Source organism: Lotus japonicus, chromosome 3 (genome assembly GCF_012489685.1).
Source record: "Lotus japonicus ecotype B-129 chromosome 3, LjGifu_v1.2".
Lineage (NCBI taxonomy): Eukaryota > Viridiplantae > Streptophyta > Magnoliopsida > Fabales > Fabaceae > Lotus > Lotus japonicus.
In genome coordinates, this window is record NC_080043.1 from 34,975,007 (window position 1) to 35,002,633 (window position 27,627).

Consider the following 27,627-nt stretch of genomic DNA (forward strand, 5'->3'; position numbering starts at 1 on the left):
CTTTGTGATCCAGCACACAAGATCTTAGCAAATCCTCCAAGGATTGGATGGTCCTCTCGGTTTGCCCATCCGTCTGTGGATGATAAGCGGAACTCAATTTCAACCTGGTTCCCAAAGCCCGCTGCAAAGCTTCCCAGAAACGCGAGGTAAACCTCGGGTCTCTGTCCGACACAATGCTAGATGGCACACCGTGCAAGCGTACAATCTCAGCAATGTATATCTCCGCCAACCTCTCTACCTTGTAGTTCAGATTGATTGGCACGAAGTGAGCAGTCTTCGTCAATCGATCAACTACAACCCAAATTGCATCGAACTTCCTTCGTGTAAGCGGCAACGCCGTCACGAAGTCCATGGAAATGCTATCCCATTTCCACTCCGGGACATCCAATGACTGCAGCTTTCCTGCTGGTTTCTGATGTTCCACCTTCGCCTTCTGACACGTCAAACATGTCGACACATACTCAGCTACTTGTTTCTTCATCCCAGGCCACCAGAAATGAAGTTTCAAGTCCTGATACATCTTATTCATCCCCGGATGAATACTCAATCTGCTTTTGTGACCTTCATCCAAGATCAGCTTCCTCATTACTGCATCATTGGGTACACAAACTCGTCCCTTACAACGCAGAATATTGTCGTTCCCAATAGCGAACTCAGACGCTTTTCCTTGTGCCACAAGCTTGCGCCATTCAATCAACCCTTCATCGGTCTCTTGTTTCGACTTTATCTCATCCAAGAGTCCACTAGACACCGTCACCATTCCAAAGCTCAGCTTCCCCGGTGCGAGTTCAACATTCAAACTCAGATCACGGAAAGCCTCCAACACTTCTAACTCCTTGACCATCAACGAGGATACATGTATAGCCTTTCGACTCAGAGCATCAGCTACAACATTGGTCTTCCCCGGATGATACTGTAATGAGAACTCATAGTCTTGCAGAAACTCCATCCACCGTCTCTGCCTCATGTTCAGATCCTTCTGATCAAACAAGTACTTCAAACTCTTGTGATCACTATAGATCGTGAACGTACTGCCATACAAGTAATGTCTCCAGATCTTGAGAGCATACACTATAGCAGCCAACTCCAAATCATGCGTAGGGTAATTCTTCTCATGGACTTTCAACTGTCGCGAAGCATAAGCAATCACCCTCTTCTCTTGCATCATCACACAACCCAAACCATTATGCGACGCATCACAGTACACGTCGTATGGTTCTCCCTCCTTTGGCAAAGCTAGTACAGGTGCGGTGGTCAACCGCTTCTTCATTTCTTGGAAGCTAGCCTCACACTTCTCCGTCCACGCAAACGGTTGATCCTTCTTTGTCAAATGAGTCAACGGTGCAGTCAACTTGGCGTAATCCTTCACGAAACGCCGATAGTAGCCAGCAAGCCAACAAAACTTCTGATATCACTTGCTGTCTTCGGTTGTTCCCATGCCAAAACTGATTCAATTTTGCTGGGGTCCACTGCCACACCTTTGCTAGATATGACATGACCAAGGAACTTCACTTCCTCCATCCAGAACTCACACTTTCCTCCATTAGCATAGAGTTCCTTCTTCCGCAACACCTCTAGCACTTGACGTAAATGCTCCTCATGTTCCTCCTTACTCTTCGAGTAAATTAGAATATCGTCTATGAACACCACTACGAACTTGTCCAAGAATGGCCTGAACACACGGTTCATGTAGTCCATAAAAACTGCGGGTGCATTAGTAACTCCAAATGGCATCACGAGATATTCATAATGTCCATATCGAGTTCTGAATGCCGTCTTCTGAATGTCAGCCTCCTTCACCCGAATCTGGTGATACCCTGATTTCAGATCAATCTTCGAGAAAACAACTGCTCCCCGAAGTTGGTCCATCAAGTCGTCTATCCGAGGCATCGGATAACGATTCTTCACTGTCACCTTGTTTAGTTGTCGGTAATCTACACACAACCTGGACCTCCCGTCCTTCTTCTTTACCAACAACACTGGCGCTCCCCAAGGAGACACACTCGGTCGAATAAATCCCTTTGAAGAGAGATCATCCAACTGTTTTGCCAATTCCATCAATTCCGCTGGTGCCATCCGATACGGCGCCATCGATATCGGTCCCGTGCCGGGCATGATGTCAATGGAGAACTCCGTCTCCCTTACTGGTGGCAATCCGGGCACATCCTCCGGAAAAACATCCACATAGTCTTGCACTATCGAGATGTTCCGTACATCACTATCGTTTCTTGCTTCCGCCACGATAGAGTTCACGAACGCCGGTGAACCCTTCTTCAAATGGTACGAATTCAAATAATCCGTAACGCCTGAATCCGGAAATACCACGGCCTTGTTAGCACAATCCAAAAGAACATGATATTGCGCCAACCAGTCCATCCCCAAAATCACATCGAGCTCTTTAAGCCCTAAACATATAAGGTTTGCAAGGAACTTCCGATCCTCGTAAACCAACGGACATTTCAAGCATGCCGTGCGAGTAACTAAGCGATCGGCAGCAGGGGTTGTCACCACCATATCGAAAAGTAACTCTGAGGTTAGCAACCCTATTTTCTTCGCACACTCATCAGATATAAACGAGTGCGTAGCACCCGAATCAAACAAAACCATCAAGGAGATACCAGCAATAGTACACGTACCCTGAATAAGATCTTCAACACCCTCAGCTTGCTTGCCAGTAACAGCAAAGACACGTCCCTTAGCAACTGGACGTCTCCCCCTTGCCGTATTCAACACAGGTTCAGCTTTTGGCGCATCAGGACAGTTTGTCGAGATGTGCCCCGTCTTCTGGCACTTCCAGCAAGTAATCTCTTTCCCACATTCATTGGCATAGTGCCCTTTCTCATTACACTTGAAACAAGTAACATCTTCTCTCGGAGTTTTTGCTCCGACTTTGGTAGATGATGTCCTACCAGTTGCATTCTGATAAGGCTTCTTCTGACCAGCCCTACCCTTTTCAGTCTTCCCAGCTTGTTTGTGACCAGACCTGATTGGCCCTCCACTTTCCTGTCGGTTCCCTCGACGATTCTTCATGACCTCAACCTCGCGAGACTTCTCAACCAGTTGTTGAAAGACTCTGACTCCCAAAGGTCTGACGGACTCCTCAATTTCATCCCTCAAACCAATCATGAAACGGTTGCAGAGATACCCTTCATCAACTTGTTCTCGGAAGAAGCGAAAGTACTTCGACAGACTCTCCAGCTTGGCTGCATATTCCCCAACAGTCATGCTTCCTTGTTTCAGTCTGAGGAAACGGTTCTCCATATCATCTCTTGCAGTCTCTGGAAAGTACTTGTTCAGAAAAGCTGTTTTGAATGAATCCCAGGTAATAGCCACCTGGTTAGTCGTCATCAACAGCCTGGTGCTCCTCCACCAGTACTCTGCATCCCCTTTCAGCATGAAGGTAGCGAGATTCACCTTCTCTCCATCAGTTGTGTGCAAAGCTTCAAAAATCTTTTCCAGCTCTTGGATCCAAAGATCCGCTTTCTCGGGTTCAACTTCCCCTTCAAACTTTGGCGGGTTCTGCCGATTGAAATCAGTTCTCATTCTGACCTGATCCTGGTTCAGCTCCCGTTCCAACCTCTGCGCCCTTCTGGCATGTTCTTCAGCCTCTCTCTGAGCTTGGGCAGCGACCATCGTAACACTAGCATTGGCCTGCTGAGCCACCACTTGGGCCAATTGAGCCATGGTCTGAGCGAGCTGAGCGTTAGTTGGGTCCTGTCTAGGAGGCATGATGTCAAACCTGCTTGTTGATAAAAACACAACCAAACGTCAGTTCCTCAGTCAGAGAGATCATCTAACAGTAAAAACTTTCAACCAAAGCATCATGGCATTGATACTCCACTCCAAATAAGATCACACTTCAAACATCTTAGCAAACAAGTCTACCCAATCTCACCGCGAAGTTTTGAAAACACATTTATCAAACAAAACACCACGAGTTCGAAAACTCGTAAGCCCAAAACCCTTAGTGCTCTGGTTTCTCAACCGGAGCTCTGATACCACAATGTAACGCCCCGATTTCTCGGACGTCACGAAAAACCAAAAATCATGATTTTCACAAAGAATTTTCGCCGTCCATTTATTAATCTTCATTAAATGACAAAGATCCAATTATTACGAAAGTTCTCAGCGTTAAATATAAATCAAATAAACAACGTGCGAGTAAGGAAAACGAACGATTGATATAAATCCAATAACTGAAATAATGTACGGTGGCCACACCCATGTGTGTAAACAAAACCACCCTAGTAATCTGACAAAATGGTTTACATTTGAAAATCAACTACAAGTACTTCAAAGTAAAATAAAAGCTCCAAAAATAAAACAGCGCTCTCAACCCAATCAAGGCCACTCGTTGCAGTCTGCATCTTCTCTGGCCCACATGTTGGAAGGCTCCGGCGTCTCCTCTCCTGGCTTCGGAAGCTCAACTTTCATGTCCAGGTTCCACTGCCTCAATGCCTCCAAGCTCCACCCAAACCCTAATGGTACGGGATCCATGAGTCCCTGATTCAGCTCTTGCTCGGGTGGTGCAATGGGGCTCACCGGCTCCTCCTTCGGCACCAAAAGTCCCTCTGTCGGATTCCGGTACTCGGAAGTCACTGAAGGCTCGCTCCCCTCGCCTGACTCGTAGCCTGGCCCCTCACTAGGGTCCGACTCCGAACCGCTGAGAAAATCCATCCCTAAGGGGAGTCCAAAATGGAAGGGTGCGTGAGGAAACCGAATCTTCCCTCTGATAGGCTGAGTCTCAACAATCTGCCCAGCTTAGTCTCTTTTGAAGATGGTCGCGCCGCCGACGTACACGTTCTTCTCCTGGCGGTAGTCGACACCCCAGGCCGTGTCCTCATCAAAACTATGGAGATAAATCTCCCAGTCCTGATCCACTAGCTCCTTCCGGATCACCATCTGTTGGCGTTAAGCGCCCAAACAACAAATAGCAAATAGAGAGGGTCAACTTCTGACTCTCAAATATCTCTAGTCTCTAGCATGTTATAGACAATATAATATCATCATTAATCAACAGAACATAACTAAAAGGTTAATCACATAGCCTAAGTTTCAGTTAGTCTATGAGTCCTCACTTTTCACACAACCACCTTTCACCTTGGATCCAACACCATTCGTCCAGCAGACGAACAACACCATGAGCAAAGCTCACAACATCATGGCGTTCCTTGGAATGACCACAGCACACCATGGGTCAGACACCCACAAGTCATAACATCACGGTTCAAACCGCATTCACCCTCGCGTGCAAGTTATCCGTTTTGTCTCTAACGGAACCACTGTTCTCATGGTTCATAGTCCTAACCAGACCTATGTTCCACTAATCATAATTTACTTGCATGCGAGTAAACATCATAAAATCCTAGTCTCATGTTACTACTTCAAGTAAATAGACAGGCATTTTATCTCATGTTATTGAAATTAAATAACATCATGCATAATTTCACTTAGCAAATAAGGCATACTTGAACTAGCATACATCAACTAACTAGTTCTATAGCATACTAAGAATTTATCATATTAACTTAGTAATAAATCATACATCATATCATCACTTAGCATAATATTGAATACTAATACTAAGCATGTTATCAACCACACTCGCATACAACTTCACATGCAGGAAAGCAGTAAGACTTCTCTAGACGGAAGTGCCCTCACCTTGGCTACGCTTTCCACGTGAGATCGAGTACGTTCGATCTAACCTTTCCGTGCGCGAACCTGCACGGACCAACAAACTAGGGTTAGAATTTGAAGGAAAAAGGAGCATCATTTCCCCCCTTCAAATATTCGAACCCCATCCCCTAAAACCAAACAATATTTCATCTTCTTCTTGTAAACAAGAAGAAAAAATACTTGAGTTCACTACTTCCCGAAGGAAGCAGAGCTTAGTTACTATAGGAATTATTTCCTATAGAGGTCAAGAAGAACTCTGGAGAGGGAGAGATAGAGACTCACAAAAATTTGGAGAGCTCTGAGTTGTGATTTTCCCTTCACTAGAGACTCCTATTTATAGTGGAGGGTGTGGAGGTGAAAATACAATAAAACCCTTATTTTCAGCCCAACATAAAAAAAAGGTATATCTCCAATTTTCAAATCCTATCTTCTCAAAATAAATTAATTCAAAATAAAAATCTGATTTAAATAAATTCCCATAACACTTTATATTTATTTAATAAATAAATAAAACTCCTCCTCCAATATAATAGATATGAGTCTCGAAAATTCCCTTTTTGCATATTTTATGCACTACCCAAAATTATGCATGTCATGCATGCATATCGACTACTCGCGCTTTACGTAATAATTAATTACGTAATAAATTACTATACAAGCGTTATAGTAACAATTAATCAGTATTTTCTCCTTACTGAAAATAAAACATCGTACTTTATATTATTCTTCAATAATACAAAACATAAATAAATCCCCGGGTCTTACAGCTTGGAAGGGTTCCAGGTCGTAGGGTCAAGGCTCGCGATTTGCACTCCAATGAAGACATCACACGACAGGTTTGGTGAGTCGAGTCTAAGACGCACTTCGTCCTCGAGCTTCGGACTTGGCATCTTGCAGGCATGTGGACTGGTCAGTGCATCTCGCCCTAAGATGGGCGACTCGACCTACCTATAAACTATAAAGGGTCTTGGGTCCCCCGGCGGGTCCACCTCATTCTTTCTCTTTTCTCTTCTTCTTTTCTATATATCTCTTTTTTTGGTGCATCGAAATTTAAAAACAAAAGAAAAATTAAAACAAACTAGTGAACGACCAGACGATCCTTCAAGAGAAGGTATTCTAGCTCAGAGGAGAGGGAAGCCACCTCCCAAACCCCAAAAAAAGGGAGATGACTTCGTGTCTCACAAGCCAATCAGCTGAGGAATTTCCCTCCTTATTTATTCAGGACAAGCTATATTCCTCCAATTCCGGTTTAACAATAAAAAAAATACAATTCCTACTATCACATCAAACGACCTATAAAATTTACTACATTTGTCTTATTTTCCTCTTTCTTTTTTTCTCTATTCATTTTCTTTTTTCTCACTTTCTTTCTAAAATCAACCATACTGTAATGAGATAGAAAGAAGTGAATGTGATATAATGTGTGAGTCAGTAAGAGATGTAGACAAAATGGTGTATGAATGTGAGTGATGTTGTTGTTTTCATGTATGAATCCGGACTCAATAATACAGGACTGTCAAAGAGAAAAACAATTTTGACAGTAACTACAGAGGCTATATATTTATTATGTGACTTTCATTAAATACGTTTCGTAGACGGGGTTGTCTAAATGACCCATGGTAATATTTGGGTTAAATAACCCATGATCTAGGTGGACCAATCACATTCAAGATAATTAATTAAAATTTTTATATTTTTTTAATCAATTAATTTAGGGTTAAATATGTTTTTGTCCTTAACTTATACACATAAATATAAAATGGTACCTGAAAAAACTATAAATATTTTAGTCTTTGAAAATTTTATTTTTGATCTAAAATGGTTCCATGTGAACTTTTTTACTTCTAGTTCAGTCCCTCAAAAATTTATTCCAACAAATTAAGTCATTCTCCCCTCATAATTATTTCAAAACCTAGAAATTCATACCTTCATCTCTAAAACTCCTCCATCTTCAAAACCCAGAAATTCCATTCATCTTCCTCCTCCTCCTTCCTCTCCTCTCCCACCAAAACCATCATCACCACCCAAACCCCCACCCAGAACCATCAACACCGAAATCTCCAATTGAGAAATTGGTTGAGTTGGTCGTTCGATGGGAGCTCTTGGAATTGTTATATCAGACTTGGGCACCCCTGCTTTCTTGTGTTTTTCCATTGTTGCTGCGGGTTCAAGGTGGCTCGGTGAGAGGCTTTATTTGTTTATTTGTCCTGCACCTTTCTTTGGTGGGCGTTATCATGTTTGTTTCCTAGTCTTATGTCTTCCTCTTTTTTTCCTGTCAGTTGAACTCATTGAAATTGACCATTGTGATTAAATGTGTATTGAGGTGCTTTGAACTTACTTCAAGTCTCAAAGTTAATTTCCATAAAAGTAAGTTGGTAGGGGTAGCGGTGGATGGAAGCATCCTCTTCAGGTATGCTTACATGTTGAATTGTAATCAAATGTATGTTCCCTTTGTGTATTTAGGTATCCCGGTGGGAGGGCGCTCAAATGGTTTGCAGCTCTGGGAGCCTATTATTCAGAAAATCAGGAACAAGTTGTCCAGGTGGAAACATAGAACACGTTGGGGAGTGGATTTTTCTTATCCAGAGTGTGTTGTCCTCTTTACCTCTATTTTTTTTTCTTTCTTTAAAATGTCGGTAGGGGTGGGGAAGGCGTGCACTCGGCTTATGCGAAAATTTCTTTGGGGTGGCTCGGATGTGAACAGTAAAATTGCTTGGGTAAAATGGGTTGATGTCTGTAAGCCTAAGGAATCTGGTGGGCTTGGGATAAAGGATTTGTTTATCTTTAATAAAGCTCTTATTGGCAAGTGGAGGTGGAGGTATTTGAATGAATCTAATAGCTTATGGTGCAGGGTGATCAAATCCTAGTTTTATTTATCTTTCCTAATATATATATATTAATGAAATCTACGTTAGGGGTGTGTGCGTTCCATGTGGCGGGATGTAACTTCTTTGTGCTTGGAGGACAATCTAAGTTGGTTTGTATCTGGGCTTAAGAAGATAATTGGGGAAGGTGATGCAACTAGCTTTTGGCTAGAAGATGGGCTTGGTTCTGGTCAGTTGGAAGGGCAATTTCATAGGTTATATAATTTTTCTAGAAAGAAGTATTCCTCAATTAAGGATCTTGGTCTGTGGCGAGATGGTGTGTGGTGTTGGGCTTTCAACTAGAGGAGGGGGTTAAGGGGGAGGGAAGTTGTCTAATTCCAAGAACTGTTGGGGATGATTAATAGTGTTAGGCTGAATGAGAGGAGACTAGATACGTGGGTGTGGGTGCGTGGGGAGGAGGGAGTTTATTCAGTTAACTCTACTGATTCTTTTTTGCAGGTAGAAACCCCGGCAAGCACGAATATTGATTTCAAGTCAATTTGGTGTGGCTGTGCACCTTCTAAAGTCAAGGCTTTTATCTGGCGTTTGTTTCTCAATCGAGTTCAGACTAAGGACAATTTAAGCCGGCGTCGGATCATCCATGAGGAGGAGAGTACCCTTTGTGTGTTCTGTAATCAGGCTGAAGTGTGTACTGATCATTTGTTTTTCTCATGTCCATTCTCCCTTGATGTTTGGCGAGCAGTGTTTCGTTGGTTTGGTGTTTTCTCTGTCGTGCCTGCTACTATCAGTTCCCTCTGCTCAATTCTTATCATTTGGCAGTAGCAATTCACAGCGGCCAGTGGTGGTGGCTGTATGGATGTCAATGTGTTGGTCTTTATGGTTGTTGCGCAACAGTATTGTCTTCAAGGATGAAGTTTTAGATGGTGACCTGGTGCAGATTCGCTCATGACATTGGGTTAAAGCGAAGAAGAGGGATTTCCAGAACTTGCTATTTGAGTGGAAAACTAACTCGGTATCTTGTTTCTTCTCTTTTTGATGTTACTTGGTTCGGGTGGTCTGCTCGGTTTACCGGGTGCTTGAATTTTTCAGTTACATCTCATTGTGTTATTGACGATCTGGTTTGCTTGGAATGGAAAAAGCTTTGTTGGAAGGTCTTGGTGTTTTGGTGGTATCATGTGGGGTTGTTACAAATGTATGTGGGATAGTTTTTGGGTTTGCATCAAGCTTTTGTTTTGCTTGAGTTTTACTAGTTTCTTTGGCTTTTAGGGCCCGTTTGGTGACCAGGATAGGATATGATTGGACAGGATAGTAATCATATCCTGTTGTTATCTGTTGTTTGTTGCACCAGCAGGATATGATAACACTATCCTGTCTTCTATCCTATCCTGTCAATCATGTGTAAAAGTTATCCTGAGGGGGGAGCTAGGATAGAGCAGGATAGGATACCAGTTATATATTTTCTTTCAGTATCCTAACTCCAAATTAATTTATTTTAATATTATATAATTTATAATTTATAATAATATTAATTAATAAATATAAAAATATTAATTTAACTAAAATAAAAAATAAATAAAATTATTATTCATAAATAGTAAAAATAGACTACTCACTTACAAATATTGATTTATTAATAATAATAGACTAATTTAATATTTTCATCTCCTATTATTTAAAAATTATTTATCTACTTATATAATAATTTAAATATAAAGTATTTTTGAAATAATAATATTTTTAATTTAGTTAATTTTTATTGTTTATCACGTGTCACAACTAAGTGAAAAACATTGATGACAAATATTGATTTTTTAATAGTAATAGATTAATTTTTTATTTTCATCTCCTATTATTTAAAACTACTTATCTACTTATATAATAATTTATAATTCAAATATAAATTACTTTTGAAATAATAATATTCTTAATTTAGTTAACTTTTATTGTTAATTATCACGTGTCACAACTAAGTGAAAACCAATCGGTTAACTGCATAATTTTATTTAAAATATAGGGTATCTTCAAAACAATAAAATAGGTTAATTAATAAAATTTAAATTAATTTTATTTATTTTAAAATATAGACTCATTCATGAAAATGTAAAGAAATTAAATTTAATAGAATGATAAATTTTAAATGTATTTTTTATTCAAATATAAATCTGATACATTTTTCCTTATCATATCCTGTCCTTATCATGTGCACCTCAAACACAGGATATGATAAGAGTTTATCCTGCTCTTATCCTATCCTGTTGATATCATGTTCACATATTATATCCTATCATATCCTATCCTGACCACCAAACGGGCCCTTAGCCTCTTTCTTTCTTTCTTTCTTTCATTTCTTCTTTGGTTTCCGGGCTTAGTGGCCCTTGTGCTAGTTTTGAATGTCATTCATTGGTTTATAAAAAACACCAAGGAGACCAGCTTTAGAGTAAGTGTGTAATTACACCGACAAAGGAAATTACCCGTAGGATTTTGGCAACTTCAATGTACTTCAATGTTCCAAGATCTTCATATGAAAACACACGTTGAGATAATGCTTAAAGCGCTTGATGATAGAGGAATCATTGCCGACAATGATTAAATCATCAGTGCCAACAAGGACCACAAATTTGATCCTTCCTTGGTGCAAAGTGAACGAAAAGTATTCAAGATATGATTGTTAAAATCCATAATATTTGAGGGTATGAGATAGTTTTGTAGACCAGCAACATAGAGCTTGTTTTGATTAGTTTAACGATTTTCTTAGCTTTCACACCTTGTTTGGTTTCGCAACTGAAAAACTAGGAGCCATTTTTATGGAAACTTCTTCATTTAGATCTCCAGGTAGGAATGCATTGTGCACGTCCATTTGGTGAAGTTCCCAAGTTTAGACTGTTGCAACTACTAGTACAGTTCGTACTTTGACTATTTTTGTGATTGGGAAAATGTTTCAATATTGTTGATCCCTTCCACTTGATGATTCCCGAGTACAACCAAATGAGCCTTTTATCGCTCGACTGTCCCATCGAAGTTATACTTGATACGACACACCCACTTGCAACTAAGAGTTTTCTTCCAAGGAGGCAGTGGATGCATGCTCCACATGTGACTGCGTTCCAGAGCTTAGATCTCAGCTTTCATTGCTTTTCTCCATCAAACATCTTTCACTGCCTTATAAAAGTAGAGTGACTCTTTTCCTGTAGTAATTGCTACAAGAAAATGTCTATGTGGTAAAGAAAATTTATCATAGTTTACATAGTGTGCAATAGGATATGGTGTATCTGAAGGATGTGATTGAGATGATAAACTAGAGGGAGGACTCAACTTCTGCACCGTGTTTGTTACATAGTCCTACAACCGAGTTGATGGTTGTTTTACATGACAGTCGCATCCCAACAAATCATTTTCATTATGTGCATTTCAGACATCCATGTTCATATCCTTAGATATCACAATTGCATCATCTGTAGTTGGTTGTACAATGTGGCTAACCAAAAATTCTCCATTTTGAAGATTCTGGCATCATGACAAATTCCATACGAACTGCTTTTGCAGTATTAGTACCTCCGTGTAGTCAACAATTACATGACTTTATTTGATTTTCTACCAGGTCATCAATCTAATTCTCCATCCCATCATTGTTAGTGATTAAGTGAGAAGGATTTTGCCCAGTTACATAATGCTGAAATGGAAACTGGGTCTCGGAAATATCCAATTAACGACGGTTTCATCCGTTACCGAAGACGTTTAGCTGTCCGTAAGGAGTGATTTTCTTGTAGTGAAAGAGTTTAGAAATAATTCAAGATATGCATTGAAATATGAAAAAAATTTCCATTAATTATGGATCTTGGTCAGCAACTTGTGTTAAAAGGAATCTCGTTGGTGATTAGCTGCATAGATGGGTGTAAATAAGGCTGAGGATTGTAGTTGGGTACATGCAATGAAATATGACGCTGAAGTCAGACTAGAGAAAGTGTTTAGAGTGTAGTAAGATTAATAAATTAAATCAAGAGAGTCTACTTTGGTAACCCATTCTAAATTGTATATATACATAGTACGTCGTCCTTCATCTTTGTTTTCCGAGTGTCAAACAACCACTTATCCCAAAAGTTTAAATTGTTGGGTAAGGATCACTTTAATGGTTTTATATTATATTCTAACACGCCCTCTCACGCAAGCGCGCTTTGGGCTTGAAACGTGGATAAATGCACAGGCTCACCTATCATGTGCTTAATTAAATTCCATTTTTTAATTAGAAAGTGAGGGAGCAAGGATCGAACTCTAAACCTCTCGATCATAGAGACTCTGATACCATGTCAAACAATCACTTATCTCAAAAGCTTAAACTGTTAGGTAAGTGCCACTTTAATGATTTTATATTATACTATAACACCGAGTTTCAACGTGGTAACCACATGCTTACATGGAATCACTACACCAGAATAGGGCTTTTACAGCGCCCCAATTACAGCGGTTGCTTTCGCAGCCGCTGTAAAAATTGAAACACGAAGCGGATTATAGGCTTTTATAGCGGTCGATACAAGAACCGCTGTAAAAGCCATTACTATTAGCAGCGGTTACGTTTTGTAGCCGCTGTAAAAACGGAAGCACGGAGCGAATTATAGGCTTTTACAGCTGTCAGTATATGAACCGCGGTAAAAGCCATTACTATTAACAGCGGTTAAGTTTTTCCACTATTTACAGCGTTTATGACCAAACCGCTGTAAATATTCACCCTAAAAGATTTAGCGAAAAAATTAATTCTAGATTTAAAAATTGTTCCACATGAGATTCGAACCCAGGTACCTTAAGCTATTTCAAAATTACTTTCCACTAGGCTCAGGTGAGATTTATGTATTGTCTTCGATTTAATGGTATTTATTCATTGATTCTGTAAGATTGCAGAACAACTAACTTGCTGCCAAAAAAAAAAGAACCACTAACTTGCCAAATCCCGTAAAACCCTTATTTTTGTTCCACTACCACTCGATCTGCTACCTCAATCTCTCAACCATTGTGCTCCTTCTCCCAACCGCTGCAGCCCATCGTGCCGCCACCGTCCCTGCTGCGCCGTTCTTGCCACCACTTTGGCTCAAGGTTCTTGGTCGTAGAACCGAGGTCAGTTGAGGAAGGCCAGCGACTCCAATTTCTCCTCCACGCCTTCAAAACGCATCCTTGCGAGAAGGCCTCGCCTCTTCATCCTCCTCCCCTGCACATTGGCCCCTCACTACCAAATCCCTAACAACCTCGTCACGTCCGGTGGCGGAAGGTTAGGTTTGTTTGTTTAGGGTTCTTTTACGTTTTTTCTGATTTAAGCCTGTTAAAATTTATTTGGTTTGCAACTTGGTGTTCTCTTATCTGGATGCTAATTACCGAATGTTTCTCCATTAATGTTTCAGAAGCTCTCGTGTAAAGCTCACCCTTCGGAGTGATAGGTTCGTTCATCTTTTCAATTGTTGTGATAGGGTTTCTGTAGTTACTTTCACATTGAAGACACAATCTCAAGATTTCTATAATTAGGTGTGACGCGTTGGTGTTTTTGCAGTTTTGCTAAAAACTCCATCCATAGCTCATTGGTTCTGACTAATCATTCGGGCAAGTGATCTAAACTTTTTCCGTTCCCCTCTGGTAAATAGTTTATACTTTGTCATATCACTTTTTAGTTCAAAAAGTTATAACAAACAACCCTTAAATTGGAGGAATTTAACACTGTGATTCTTCCCTGCTTATTTTTTTATGTTTCTACTGCAAGTTTTTCTTATTCTATTAGCCATATTCATGTCAATGATCCTATGTTGCAGAGAATTTGAAATTTGTATTTCTTTTTCTATTATATCTGAACTTGTCAATGTGTTTCGTTGTTAACTTTGAGTTCTCATCCCTCTTGTTTTTGTGGATCAACCTAGTCTTACTAGTGCACACGGTCGTGCCGCCACCATCCTTGCCGCGCCGCTGCCACTCTTGTTTTGCGTCGCTTAGTGCAGTAGTTCGTCACCCTGTTGTCAGAGTTTAATAGCGTTTCACCGTTCTTCTCCTCAAGCAAGTTTCTTCTTCCTCATAAGGTAATTTTGAATGCACCTTTATAATTATTTAGTGAGGAACCATTAAAATACTATACAATTCTTCTTTTCCTTGGTCTTTTGAGGGCTGGTTAAAAAAAGTCAGAATTTAATTCTAGTTGGCTCTTGCATAAATTTCGTGTTTCAGATACTGGATAACTTAAATCACAAACTTAATAAGCCTTATTCTAGTCCAACTTTCAATTTATTGACTGTAACTCAATTGAGCTCCTAATAAACCATGTTTGAGTCATTACCTCTCACCCTTTAGGAAATTTTCTCTAGGAAACAATGACATGTTTTATAGGATTTTGACCTTGTTTAATTTGGATCTTTCTTTAGTTTGGCTACATACTTATTATGTGCAAAATTTGGCAATGACGAAGATAGTTAAGAAAAAAATTTCCGTTGATATTTGGCGCCTTTCTTAGATAAAAACTTTAGAACTAATATTTGTTACTGATGATAGATGCTTATCCATGCATTGGTGAGATGAGGTGAACGACTTTTTCAATAAGGCAAGGTAAGAAATAAGTTCTTTCTTTTGAGTATAACCCTCCATGTGTGTGTGTGTGTTTGTGCTTGTGTTTTAGGACTAGTCACATTCATCTTGTTGATTTGCCAAATGCGTTTTTAACAAGTTTAACATTAATTACAGGTATATTTCAGGGCTAAGGTTATCTTTGGATTAAATGCTCTTGTGGGAAAACATGTAAATCTCAGTTCTGCTATTGGACCTTGGAGCTAAGTCAATGCTATCTCTTATATGTTACTGGCACAATAAGACTATAATTGATAATGATTATCTTTAGGCTCTTATCATCTTTATCACAAGGCATGTGTGCACTTGAAAATGATAAAATTTCTTCCCCAAATTTTATTTCTGATATGAATATTTGTAGATGGTACCGGATTAAGATTACTGTGAGATGGAAGGACAGAACAATGAAGATGGTTTTTTTTTTGAATTCTTGCTAGAGTTGTTCAATATGAAGATAATTCATCTCAAGTTGGGGGAAGGTGTATTAATTTTCTCAATATTGTGATGAATTTGATAAACAGATTAGGTCACTTCAGATTATGACAAGAAAAAATTACAAGAAAGATTAGCCAAGATTTCTGGGGGTGTTGCAGTGCTTAAGGTATGGATATTTAAGTTGACCTTGCTTGCTTATGGGTTAGTTTCTTTTATGTATTCCATATTTCTTTTTTCTGTACTTTACAATAAAATACAAAATAGTTTGTAATTTTATGATTTAGAGATAGGTGAAGTTAAGGACGTGGTTGATATGCTTTAGAAATTGTTGATTTTATGGCTGAACTAGCATGGTAGGTGATGGCATATAGGAATAAAAGAAAAAGCCTTTTTATAGCGGTTCCGCAATAAACCGCTGTAATAGAGAGACTAATTACAGCGGTTGCATTTAGATAACCGCTGTTAATGATGTGCACTTACAGCGGTTAATATAATAAACCGCTGTAAATAAAGGATCTTCTACAGCGGTTTGAACCGCTTTAAAGTCTTTTACAGCGGCGAGATCTACAGCGGTTCAAACCCGCTTAAAACCGTTGTAAAAGGACAAATTTAAGCGCTGTAAAAGCCCTTTTTTTGGCAATAAATGAATGCCCATGTGGCATAACCTCCTAACTAGCTTGTTTAGTTGAATTATTTTAGAGCATCTCCAATGTTAAGTTCTTAGTTCTTTGTTTTTAGTTTTTAACACTATTCATGTGGGCTCGTACCGCCACATATGATTAAGAAACTCTTTACCGATTTTGCTTCAACCATGAGTTCTTAGTTCTTAGTTCATAGTTCTTAGCCTTATTCATTTGATATCACAATATCATCATAGTAGTAATATTTTTTACTTTCATATAATTTTGATTTATATTTAAATGCTAATTTAATACTTAAATTAAATTAATTGATGAATGAGAGAGAAAAAATTAATTTTTTATCTTAAAAACTCAAAAAGTAAAATTTCTTATATAAAAACTAATTCTTATTTTTAACAACTACCTCAACCAACATATTTAACCCATATTTTTATTATGGTTTAACTTAATTGGTTTGTATATTGTTCCCATCCTTTTTGTGGAATCAATAATGATCCTTGGTCCTATAAAAAATTATGATCCTCGGTGATGGGAGTTAATTAATGATTATCATGACGACGAAGGCATCAAGCTAGTATGATTTAAGAATATAATATTAACTTATTGAACTTTCATATCCACCATTCGAATTTCTTTATGCATTTGAAATTATTATTTTTTGTTAACTTCGTTGACCTATATTCTGTGCTTAAGATAATATTATGTGTTATGTTTTTAAATCCGCCAAACCTACGTTGCTTAGAAATTGGGTTTTATATAAACTATATACCATGACAAAAATGTGGAATTGACCATTTCAGCTTCCAATTGTGATTGCAGTGTGAACAAATCAAAGCAAGACATTTGTTGTATTATTTCAAACTTGAATTTGGTTCAATGGCAAATTGTACATGGAATTGGAACATATTTTTAACGGTAGAGACTTTCTCCAAAGTTCTACAATGTGTCAGAAATTTAATGCTTATTTAATATTTAATATTTTATATGGTATAGTTCTCTTATTATAAGCTCATCAAACGATGGACCATTTTTTTTGACGTGATCAAACGATCGAACTTCATTTCTTTTCTTTTCTCCATTTTCTTTATGTTGCATAAATTACTAATACAGAAAAATCATGACATTTTGCTTCACACCTCTCTTTTATGGAAAAAGGTGGAATGAAGAGAAAGATAAAAAGAAAAAAAAGTAAGAAAAAAAAAGTATGAGATGTGATAGATGATTAGATGCATAAGAGATGAAAATAAAAAAGAGTGAAAATTAAGTGTTTAGAAAATGAGGTATGTATTGTCCAAAAAAAAAAAAAAAAATGAGGTATGTACATATATGTCGTTGCAAAATTCCATATCATTGTTGCAAAATTCCATTGTTTTTAATTAAAACTTTTGGACTAAGGTTTCAATTGTACGATTTCTTTTAAGTAATTATGTAGCAAATATGAGTTCAAAAAAATTATGTAGCAAATATATACCCTCCCATTTTAAAACATGATACCTGAAATATATGGTAAATTACTCTCCATTTTAATTTTTTTTCTAAAACTTTAAAGATTTGTCACATTGTGAGAGAGATCTTGAGTCTTCAGCACTACAAGTGTAATGAAAATTTGCTTCAGTTTTATATATCACCAACTTAAGATTTTCGTCTTTCACCTTATATTGTGACATTTTGTTTTTTGTTTTATAGTTTTCAGTCAAACTTTGACCTCAGAATTCATTGGGTATGAAATAAATTTTTGCTTGATCCAGTGCATCAATAGTTATAGAATTTTGCTGAGCTAGGAAGGCATTAGATGAACACATTCTTCATTGAAAGCCAACAAGGAGATTATTTTATATATTAATTAACTTTATTAAACTTACAAAAGGCCCTCTAAATCAACTACATTAAAGACTTCCATGTTGGCTACTTTTTTTTTCTTCTTTTTTTTTAAATCATCAATGAATAATATCAAAGGTGCTTCAAGCTGTGACTGGTGTTTCCACAGCTATCTTCCCAGCAGGGTATGCAACTTCAGATTTTTTAATGTCATGATCTTCCCACAGTTCAGGCACTGCTTCCCTAAGGTTGTGAATGCTTTCCAATGCATAATCAGCACCTTTCACTCTCTGTGATGTGCCAACCTGGATGTGGAGCCACAAAATTAGTTCATGGTGGTGGGTTCAGAATCATCATCATTATAAGGAAACCAATAATAGTAGCTTGAAAAGCAAGTTCTGTTTTCTTTCACTACAGAACAAAATTTCTAGTGTCTTACCAGCACTGTGTGAAGACCCACACGTTTCCCAGCTTGTATGTTGCGGACACTGTCCTCAAAGAACAACTGAAAGTGACATGTGAAACCAAAAAAAAGGTCAGCAAAAGTTAAAATCATGAAGACATTTTGATTACTGTTTTAGTGTTCTTAAAATCATGTAATAAAATTAGCTAACTTACCAAATCCTCTGGTTTTAAAAGTCAGAACTAAACCCTAAAATAGTGTTATTTTAGGGTCTATTTGATTACTGGTTTTAAAATCAACTTTTTATTTTCTGTTTGTAAAATAAAATTCCAAAACATCTCAGAAGTGTTTTCTGTTTCTGTTTTTAATTTTCAAGTCAAATGTCTTTCAATTTCGACAACCATATTTTTTGAACATATTTTAAAAATTGGTTTTGAAAATGGTTTTAAATTCGGTAAACTAAGAAGGAAATTAAACAAGACCAAGGCCTAAAGGGTGGTTTTCTTACAGTTCTTTGTGGGTTAAGGTTGGCTATCTTGAGAGCCAATTCAATGGCATGTTCTTGTGGTTTGCAGATAATTGGTGTCTTTGGCAACACAGCAGTGGGGTTAGGCTGAGCAAAATGCCCTATGATGTCAAAGATTTCAGAGCTGCTTGTAGTAGTAGTTGGATTAGTGCTCCTTGAACCAAAAAACTCAATGTCATCTTCATCATCAGAAACACTGCTCTTGTGGATTGGATTCAGTGTCTCAAAGCAGATGATTCCTTCAAAGCAGTCCTCTAATCCAAGCCTGCTAAGTACCTTAACAGCATGAACTTTGTCTCCATTTGTGAAGATCTGTTGACAAAAACAATAGAAGCCACATTAGATTATGCATCATCTTTTGTAACCTTATTCTAGTGCTTCAATTTTGGTTGTAAACTTACAAGTTTCCTATAGGGCAGGCTCAGCAACAGGTTCCTCAGAACTGGATCAGGTTTCAAGTTCTCATAAGGTAATCTCCCATGAACATAACTGTCATCAATTCAAAAATAAATGTCAGCATTTCAAGATAAACAAAGATTAAGTGGATGTTTGGAAATCTTGATTCTAAATACAAAATCAATTCTGGCGGACTAGCTTCTAGTTCTTAGAATTGATTCTGAGTAAAAATAAGTTAAATTTATAATGAAATAAATAAGTTTTTAGCAGTTTGAAAGTGATGGGGTGATAGTAAAAAAGCAAAGTTACCTGTGATATTCATCATAGTCAAAGTCATACCCAATTGCCTGAATAAAAAAATGAAACAAAATATTTTATCAGAAATTGAACAGTAAAACTAAAAACCTATTTTATAGGAAATTATAAGGAAAATGAAGAAATCATATCATACCCTCATTCCAGCCATGGTAGTTCCATAATTCTTGTAAAGCAGGTTGCACAAGTCATCAATTTTGCTTGGTTCTATGCCAAGCTTCTCCACCATGTAACCTAATATCAATGATAGTACTCATGTGAATTTTCAATACCACAAGAAACAGCAATTATAAAAACAACTAGTGATAAAAACTGTGGCAAAAGTATGGTAACTAAGCTTACCTTTGATGTTATGGAGAACTCCGTTTGCAAGACCAGATCTGAGGGGATACAAAGTATCATCCAAATCTGCACAACATTTTCATGGTTATAATATAATTTTTACATAAACAAAAAAAATTCAATTTGGTATTTGAAAATTGTTGTGATCACAAAACTTACCAAAGAGAAGGCAATCATATTTTGATCTCTCAGCCTGTTGTCTGAAGCGGTTCTCATACTCGTACTCCATTTCAATCAGAAAACCTTAAACACAGAACAGAAAACAAAGAGACCAATAAGTTCCATGACAACTTGAATTCACAAAAATTTATATGGGGATTCTTTTTTATTCTCATTCAACAGATCTTCATGGCTTTTGAAACAAAAGAAAAAATGATGATTTTGTTGACTCAGATTAGCACCAAAAAGGCAAAAGGATCCTTCAGGGGAGACAATAAAGGAACCAATCCAAATCATTAAGGATAAGGCTTGTGAAGTTTCTGAGTGGACAATCCACAACCAGTAAATTGGGTTGAATTAAAAAAAATATGATGAAACAGTTGTGATAGCTTAAAAGCTGCTTTAAATTACAAAAAATTAGATGCCACCAGAAATTGACTCAAAAAAAGGAACCATTAATATAATCTCAGAACAGAGCTCATGTGACAGAGCAAACCACTTTCAAAAGTGCAACAGCTTTAAAAAGTATATAATTTCTGGTGTAACAAACTATAGGGATTGAACTGAAAGCATGAACTGGATTATTTAAGAAAAGAAGAGCATACTTTACAGCAATGCAGATTTTTTTTAGCCTCATCATTACAATGAAAACATGTTTAAAAAGGTCTAGAATCACCAAAGTAACAGGGTTGATTTCTCAATAACAGAGTTGTGGAATAAGTTTCTTAATTTCATATATTTGTTCCATGGTAGTGATTTTTGAGAAATTTAAAGACAGTTTTCAAAACCATATTCATGGGGCTCATGGGTTAATCTCAAATGTTTTTAGATGATCATGAAGCCATGGTTGATTGAAAATCAAAAGGTGAAGGAAACAGGGCAATGAGTGGAATATAAAACAGAGAAAAGAAGTAAATGCTCTGTATGAAAGAACAGGTGAAGCTATTAGCTTACCAACAAGGGAAGAGATCAATGAAGGGTAAGGCCAAAGGAGAGGAAGAGAGTATAGAAGAAGCAAAGCTTAGAGAGCAATGCAAAGGGAGCAAGAGGAGGAGAAGGGGGAGGAAAATGAGAGGCTGAGGGGGGTTTATATAGAAAATGAGTTGCTTCTGCAGCAGGTTCTTTTGAATATAATATATTATATTATATTATATATTATATATTATATATTATATTTTATAATTGCTTAGCAATTAAGTTTTTTTTTAAAATTATTATTTAATAAGTTAGTGAAATTAATTATGTTTGAGTCAAGTATGACTTATCAAATATTTAACGTAACTACATTTACATAAACTCAAACAACTCATGACACTTGATCTACCTATTTGGTTGAATTTCATTTTTTTTTTGTTCAAAACCAATGTAATGAAACTTAATGATTATTATAATTTTCGCTTCTCCAAGAAAGTGACAGCTAATATAATTGGTTAAGTTATTTATTTATTTTTTACATTATTTTTGTTTTGACTGAACTCAAGAATCAAAATCTGATTTTTTCTTTTGCTTATGGTTGTAACTTGTAATAATAAAAGAGAATATGCCAGCTGCATATGCACAAAATAGAGGTAGGGAGCTCTTGCCAGTTGCCACCGTACGCTAAGAACACCCCTCTTTGTTTCCCATTTTTTGAGTTAGAAAATCAGCTACTTGATTTCCATTTTCCTAACCACGTGCACATTTTAAACATGAGAGAATAAGTGATGAATGGCTTCAATAATAGACCTTTATCCATCTCATGTCACCTTTGTTTCACAAGATATAGTTAACAGAATGTAATTCAATTGTATGGTTGAATTTTTATTGATAATTAATATTAAAATTGAGTGTCCAAATATAATTATAATATATCAATAATGTTACAATTGAGTTTCAAAAACATAATGTTACAATTGAATTTTTATTGATAATTAATCTTAAAATTGAGTGTCAGAATATAATTATACTAAAAAAATAAGGAATGTGAAGTTTTAAGATTCGATAAATAGATCATTTTCAAAATAATTTCATATTAGGTAACCTAAAATTTTAAATATGATAATATAAAATCATAGTATACTATTTTTAATTATAATGTTTTTGGTGAATGTGAAAAAAAATTATTATAGTTTATGATAATGTAAAAATTAATAATGGTAGAATAAAGGCAATATGTTCAAAATATAATTTTTATATTATATTATATCCTGATAACTTTTGGTTCTTCAATTTTTTTAAATTTAATTAAAGACTCATGACATCATAACACATATCTAATTTATTGTAATATATTTTTCAATATATATAATATGAAAATATAGTATTAATATATAATCTAATATAAAATATTATAATATAGTAAAACAATACTACAATATAATCTACTATAATATAATATAATATTATATTGTAAAGTTATAATATATTATATTGTTAAGTGTTTTAATATAATATAAGATAATGTAAAATCAAATACTGATAAATGGTATAATAAATGACAATATGCTCAAAATATAATATAATAATATAAAATAAAATAAAAATATATATAATATTATATTATATTATGTAATATTATATTAGAATATATTACAATATTATTTTATTATATTATAACATTATGAAAATATAGTTTTAATATATAATCTAAAATATAATAAAATAATACTGTAATATATATATTAATATAATATTATATTATATAATATTACATATATTTTTATTTTATTTTATATTATTCTATTATATTATATTTTTAGCATATTGTCATTTATTATACCATTTATTAGTATTTGTTTTGTTCCTTTTTTTATTATCAATATCAATATCAATATATATATATATTAGAAAAGAAGAACTCCCATCAGGCTGATTTAGTGACGTGTCGTTCTCACATTAATTCTTAGTGACGTGTCATTCTCACGTTAATTCTCATAAAAAAAATCCACGTGTTATTCTCACGTTAATTCTCATAAAAAATACATTTTTAAATTTTAGATTTGATTAGGATTTGGGTTGTTTATTTATGTCGTTCTCACGTTAATTCTTAGTGACGTGTCATTCTCATAAAAAAATCAACGTGTCATTCTCACGTTAATTCTCATAAAAAATACATTTTTAAATTTTTGATTTTATTTTAATTTATTTTTGATTTATTTTTAGAGTATTAATTAATTTTAATGATGAACATGTTTTTGTATCAAAATAAACTTCTCATCTCTTTAACTATAGTAATTTAAAATAAAATCTTTTTTTTAGATATAGATAATAGATGAACATGATTTTGTATCAAAATAAACTTCTCATCTCTTTAATTATAGTAATTTAAGATAAAATCTTTTTTTAGATATAGATAATAGATGAACATGATTTTCTATCAAAATAAACTTCTCACCTCTTTAAATATAGTAATTTAAGATAAAATCTTTTAAATTGACCATGAGTTTTAAATTTTTTTTATTATGATGCTATAAATTGTGTACATATAATTTAATTATAATAATTTAAGACAAATATTTTATAGATTGACCACGATATCAATTTTTTATAAGAGTGTTATAAATTGTGTCAAGAACAAAAGTGTGCAATACACAGTGTGAGGAAGAAAAGAAACGGGTCATACTAAAAGAAGGAGAAGAGATTTAGGTGTTTATCTTCTATTGAGTAAATTTTTTCAACCGATGACCCTTTATCACCCTATTTAATTTCTTATCCTATTTAATACATGATTGTATATATTTTTTTTTTCTCTCATTACATGAAGAACAAATTCTCTTCGTTGCTCATCTTTTCCCTTTAACATGCAATGACCAAAGGTTTGTTCCTTATATACCTGCATCTTGACAATTGACATTTCTTTTCTTCTTTTTTCTAATGCACAATGTTGTATATCTTTTTTTTCATCAATCTTCTTAAAAAATGTTTTTGGTTCAAAAGTTTGTTATTTCTGATCTTATACCACATGCAACGGTACAGTTATAGTTGTTTTGTTTTATTCACTGTCAGTGTTTTTTACTTTTTTTCTTTTGCAATTATATAATATGACTATTTAAATTCTTTTTATTTTATATCCAGATTCACTTTTTTTTGGAAGAAACAACACAAGAATTTTAATTTCCATCAATTAAAATTAGTTTTTGCAGAAAACAAGGATGAATACCGTAGGATAAGGAAATTGTAACCAATGATAGGTATTCGTTTTTTGGGTGTTTTAAACCAAACACCCAACAAATTGAAGAAAAAAAATGGTACATGAATGACCTCAATCATGCATGATTATTCAAATTGAAAATAGTTTACTTTAATTAAATGTCTAATTCATAATTTTATATTCTCCCATTTATATTTTTAAAGTTTAAGGAAGATATAGGAGTAATATTTTTCCTACAAATAATTTGAATGATTAAAAATGGCAAATATTTTCCACCAAAAAATTGAACACATTTAATTTAATAGGTAATTGGAAAATAACCTAAGGTTTTAATAGAACCTGAAACACAAGGAATGAAACAATGAAAGATTTTACAACATTTTATTAGTTTTATATTATATGTTTTATTTATAATGTTTTTTCTTGCAAAAATTAAATTTGTTTATATAAAACACAATTACTAATAATTGTTAAAATTGTACTTATACGTTGCACTTCCTAATTCTCACGTTGCAATTAAGATAATCCGTTTTTCCATTGTTCTGCAACCTTTCTCAAGTCTCAATAGTATGTACTATATAGGTACAATTTTGTTGGGCCTATGACACTTGCTTTCATGGTCTAACCCATTACACGATCCTGGGCGATGGCGAAGGGTGGTGATGGCGGTGAGTGGTGGTGATTATGGGAGTTGAGTTGGTGGTGGTGGCGATGTCAGTAATGATGGTGGTGGCAGTAGGGTGGTGGTAGTTGTGACAAGTAGTTTATACGACATAATCTTATTCATCTTAATATATAAGAGTAGAATGATGTATTGTACCAAACTAACCCTTATTATCATGATTTTAAATGTTAATATCTTATGTACAATCTTCATCCAAAAGATTTTTTTTAATTAACAATAGCATCTTAGCTTTTTAAATAATGTGTGTTTATGTTTGCGCTTATGGGACCTAACAAGATATGGACCCCATGGTCACTATACAATATATATATATATATCAGCTCTAATTAGTAGTTATTTTGGACATGTGCCTTTCAAATTCATACTAATTATTCATCTTAATATATAAGAGTAGAATGATGTATTGTACCAAACTAACCATTATTATCATGATTTTAAATGTTAATATCTTATGTACAATCTTCATCCAAAAGATTTTTTTTAATTAACAATAGCATCTTAGCTTTTTAAATAATGTGTGTTTATGTTTGCGCTTATGGGACCTAACAAGATATGGACCCCATGGTCACTATACAATATATATATATCAGCTCTAATTAGAAGTTATTTTGGACATGTGCCTTTCAAATTCATACTAATTATTCATCTTAATATATAAGAGTAGAATGATGTATTGTACCAAACTAACCCTTATTATCATGATTTTAAATGTTAATATCTTATGTACAATCTTCATCCAAAAGATTTTTTTTAATTAACAATAGCATCTTAGCTTTTTAAATAATGTGTGTTTATGTTTGCGCTTAGCTCTAATTAGTAGTTATTTTGGACATGTGCCTTTCAAATTCATACTAATGTGCTGAAAAGTAATTTGAGATTTAAAATCTGAAAATATTAAAAAAGTCTAGAACATGGCCGCCTTTTATTTTGTCAATAGAACATAGCTATCAATTTCTACCAGGCTTTACCTATTTATATTCATCATCTCTTGATTAATCTTGCGGTGATATTCTAGGTGATAAAATTATTTAGGAAAGTGTTCATAATGTAGTCAATTCAGAACTAAAAAAAAAATGATCGTAAAAAAAAACTATAAAAAATATTGTCATCAATTATGATTATGATTTAACTTATTTTGACGATCATATATATTAAGAATGATTAACTAAAAAAATTCATATTAGGAATTATTCTCATCATCTTTAATTAAATAACATACCAAATTTACTTTATTGGATTTGGAAAAATATTAATTATATATATATATATATACATATATATATATATATATAATTATGTGACTAAAAATTTTGAAATAAATAAACATAAAATTTGTTTGTTTTTATTCTGATTATCTTATCTTTATAAAAATGTAAAATATATAAAGCACTAAATGATAATTCAAATTTCAAAATTATTTTAATAATGAATCCTTTTTAAAATAAATCAGGTATCAAATATTTGAAAAAAAATTAAATTCAAAAATGTGATATAAAAATTAACTTATGACTAAAATTTTGTTCCTATTAGATGCAAAATTAGTCAACACATTAAATAAATTATTAATCAAAATAAATCAACCTTTCGAAGATTCAGATAAATGTGTGTGTGTGAGAGAGAGAGAGACAGAGAGTATAGAAATGTCATGTCGAGATTAGATAACAATAATATTTATATTTAAATTACATGATTAAAAGCTCTCATGGGGAGGAAATTTTACTTGAAAATACTTCTACATAAACTTCAATATAAAATTAATTGTAATAAGATTTCATTGGTTTACAATATAATTTCATGTTAATTTTTGTACATAATAATATAGTCCATTTTCATTTTTCGTGAAAATTGCAGAGATAAAATTTTCCTACGGGGAAGAACATTTTAACAAGAAAATACTTTCATGTTAAACCTAATAGAAAAATAAATTTTATATAATTTAAGTATATTTTTATAATTTTTAAAATGATTTTATGGTTAAAATATATAAAAATTGTTTGAAATTTTGGAGATTTTGTGATATTCTTTGTGTTTTTGTTTTGTTGGGTGGTCACAATTTTTAGACTCTTAATTATAGCAAGTAAAGAAAACGACAAACATTGATTTTATTATATCAATTTTGTTATCTTTCAAAAAAATTGTTAAGAATCATTGATACATGCCTAAATTATAATATCAAAATTTGGCATGCAAGGCACAGGTAAGAAACATTAATACTTATTTAATGGGGAGAAATTTTTTACATGAAATACTTCTAGATAAAAAGTTATTATAAAAATAAATTTTAATAAGATTTCATCGGTTTATAATATAGTTTCACACTAATTTTGTACTACATAACAATATAGTCCACCTTTTTTTTTTGACAACATAAGACTTTATTGAATATAATGTAAACCTTCATGAGAACAACCCTCTCATGACAATGGGAAACTGTGACATACAACAAAAAACCTCCTTAAAAGAGCACCTTAGAGATCATGCCTCATTAAAACCTCACTAGAAAAAACCCAAACGGGAAAAAATCGAGTGAGGAAAAAGAGTACATAAAACGCTAAGAAGTCTTTGTGTCACACCTACCAAATGCATAACCTGTTCAATATACTCCCCCATTTTAGTATAAAACAATAACCCCCCTAAAGCCTTCCATGTAATATATGTCCAAAGCATTTCTAAAAAGATATACCAC

At 34.5% G+C, this 27,627-nt stretch overlaps 2 protein-coding genes across 2 annotated transcripts; both read right to left on the minus strand.

Annotated features, from left to right (window-relative positions):
• Positions 1–1,365: 1,365 nt before the first annotated feature.
• Positions 1,366–3,684, minus strand: LOC130744032 (uncharacterized). The gene is made up of 2 exons (XM_057596227.1): positions 2,637–3,684; positions 1,366–2,306 (listed from the first exon to the last, which is right to left on the minus strand). Exons 1-2 carry the CDS (start codon positions 3,682–3,684, stop codon positions 1,366–1,368), a joined length of 1,989 nt encoding a protein of 662 aa, XP_057452210.1.
• A 14,272-nt stretch (positions 3,685–17,956) lies between these two features.
• Positions 17,957–21,213, minus strand: LOC130749712 (uncharacterized). Its single transcript, XM_057603091.1, has 9 exons — positions 21,082–21,213; positions 20,128–20,211; positions 19,969–20,034; positions 19,763–19,860; positions 19,621–19,658; positions 19,317–19,404; positions 18,898–19,227; positions 18,426–18,491; positions 17,957–18,291 (listed from the first exon to the last, which is right to left on the minus strand). The coding sequence occupies exons 2-9, from the start codon at positions 20,195–20,197 to the stop codon at positions 18,130–18,132; spliced, it is 918 nt and encodes a 305-aa protein (XP_057459074.1). The 5' UTR covers positions 20,198–20,211; positions 21,082–21,213; the 3' UTR covers positions 17,957–18,129.
• Positions 21,214–27,627: the final 6,414 nt, after the last annotated feature.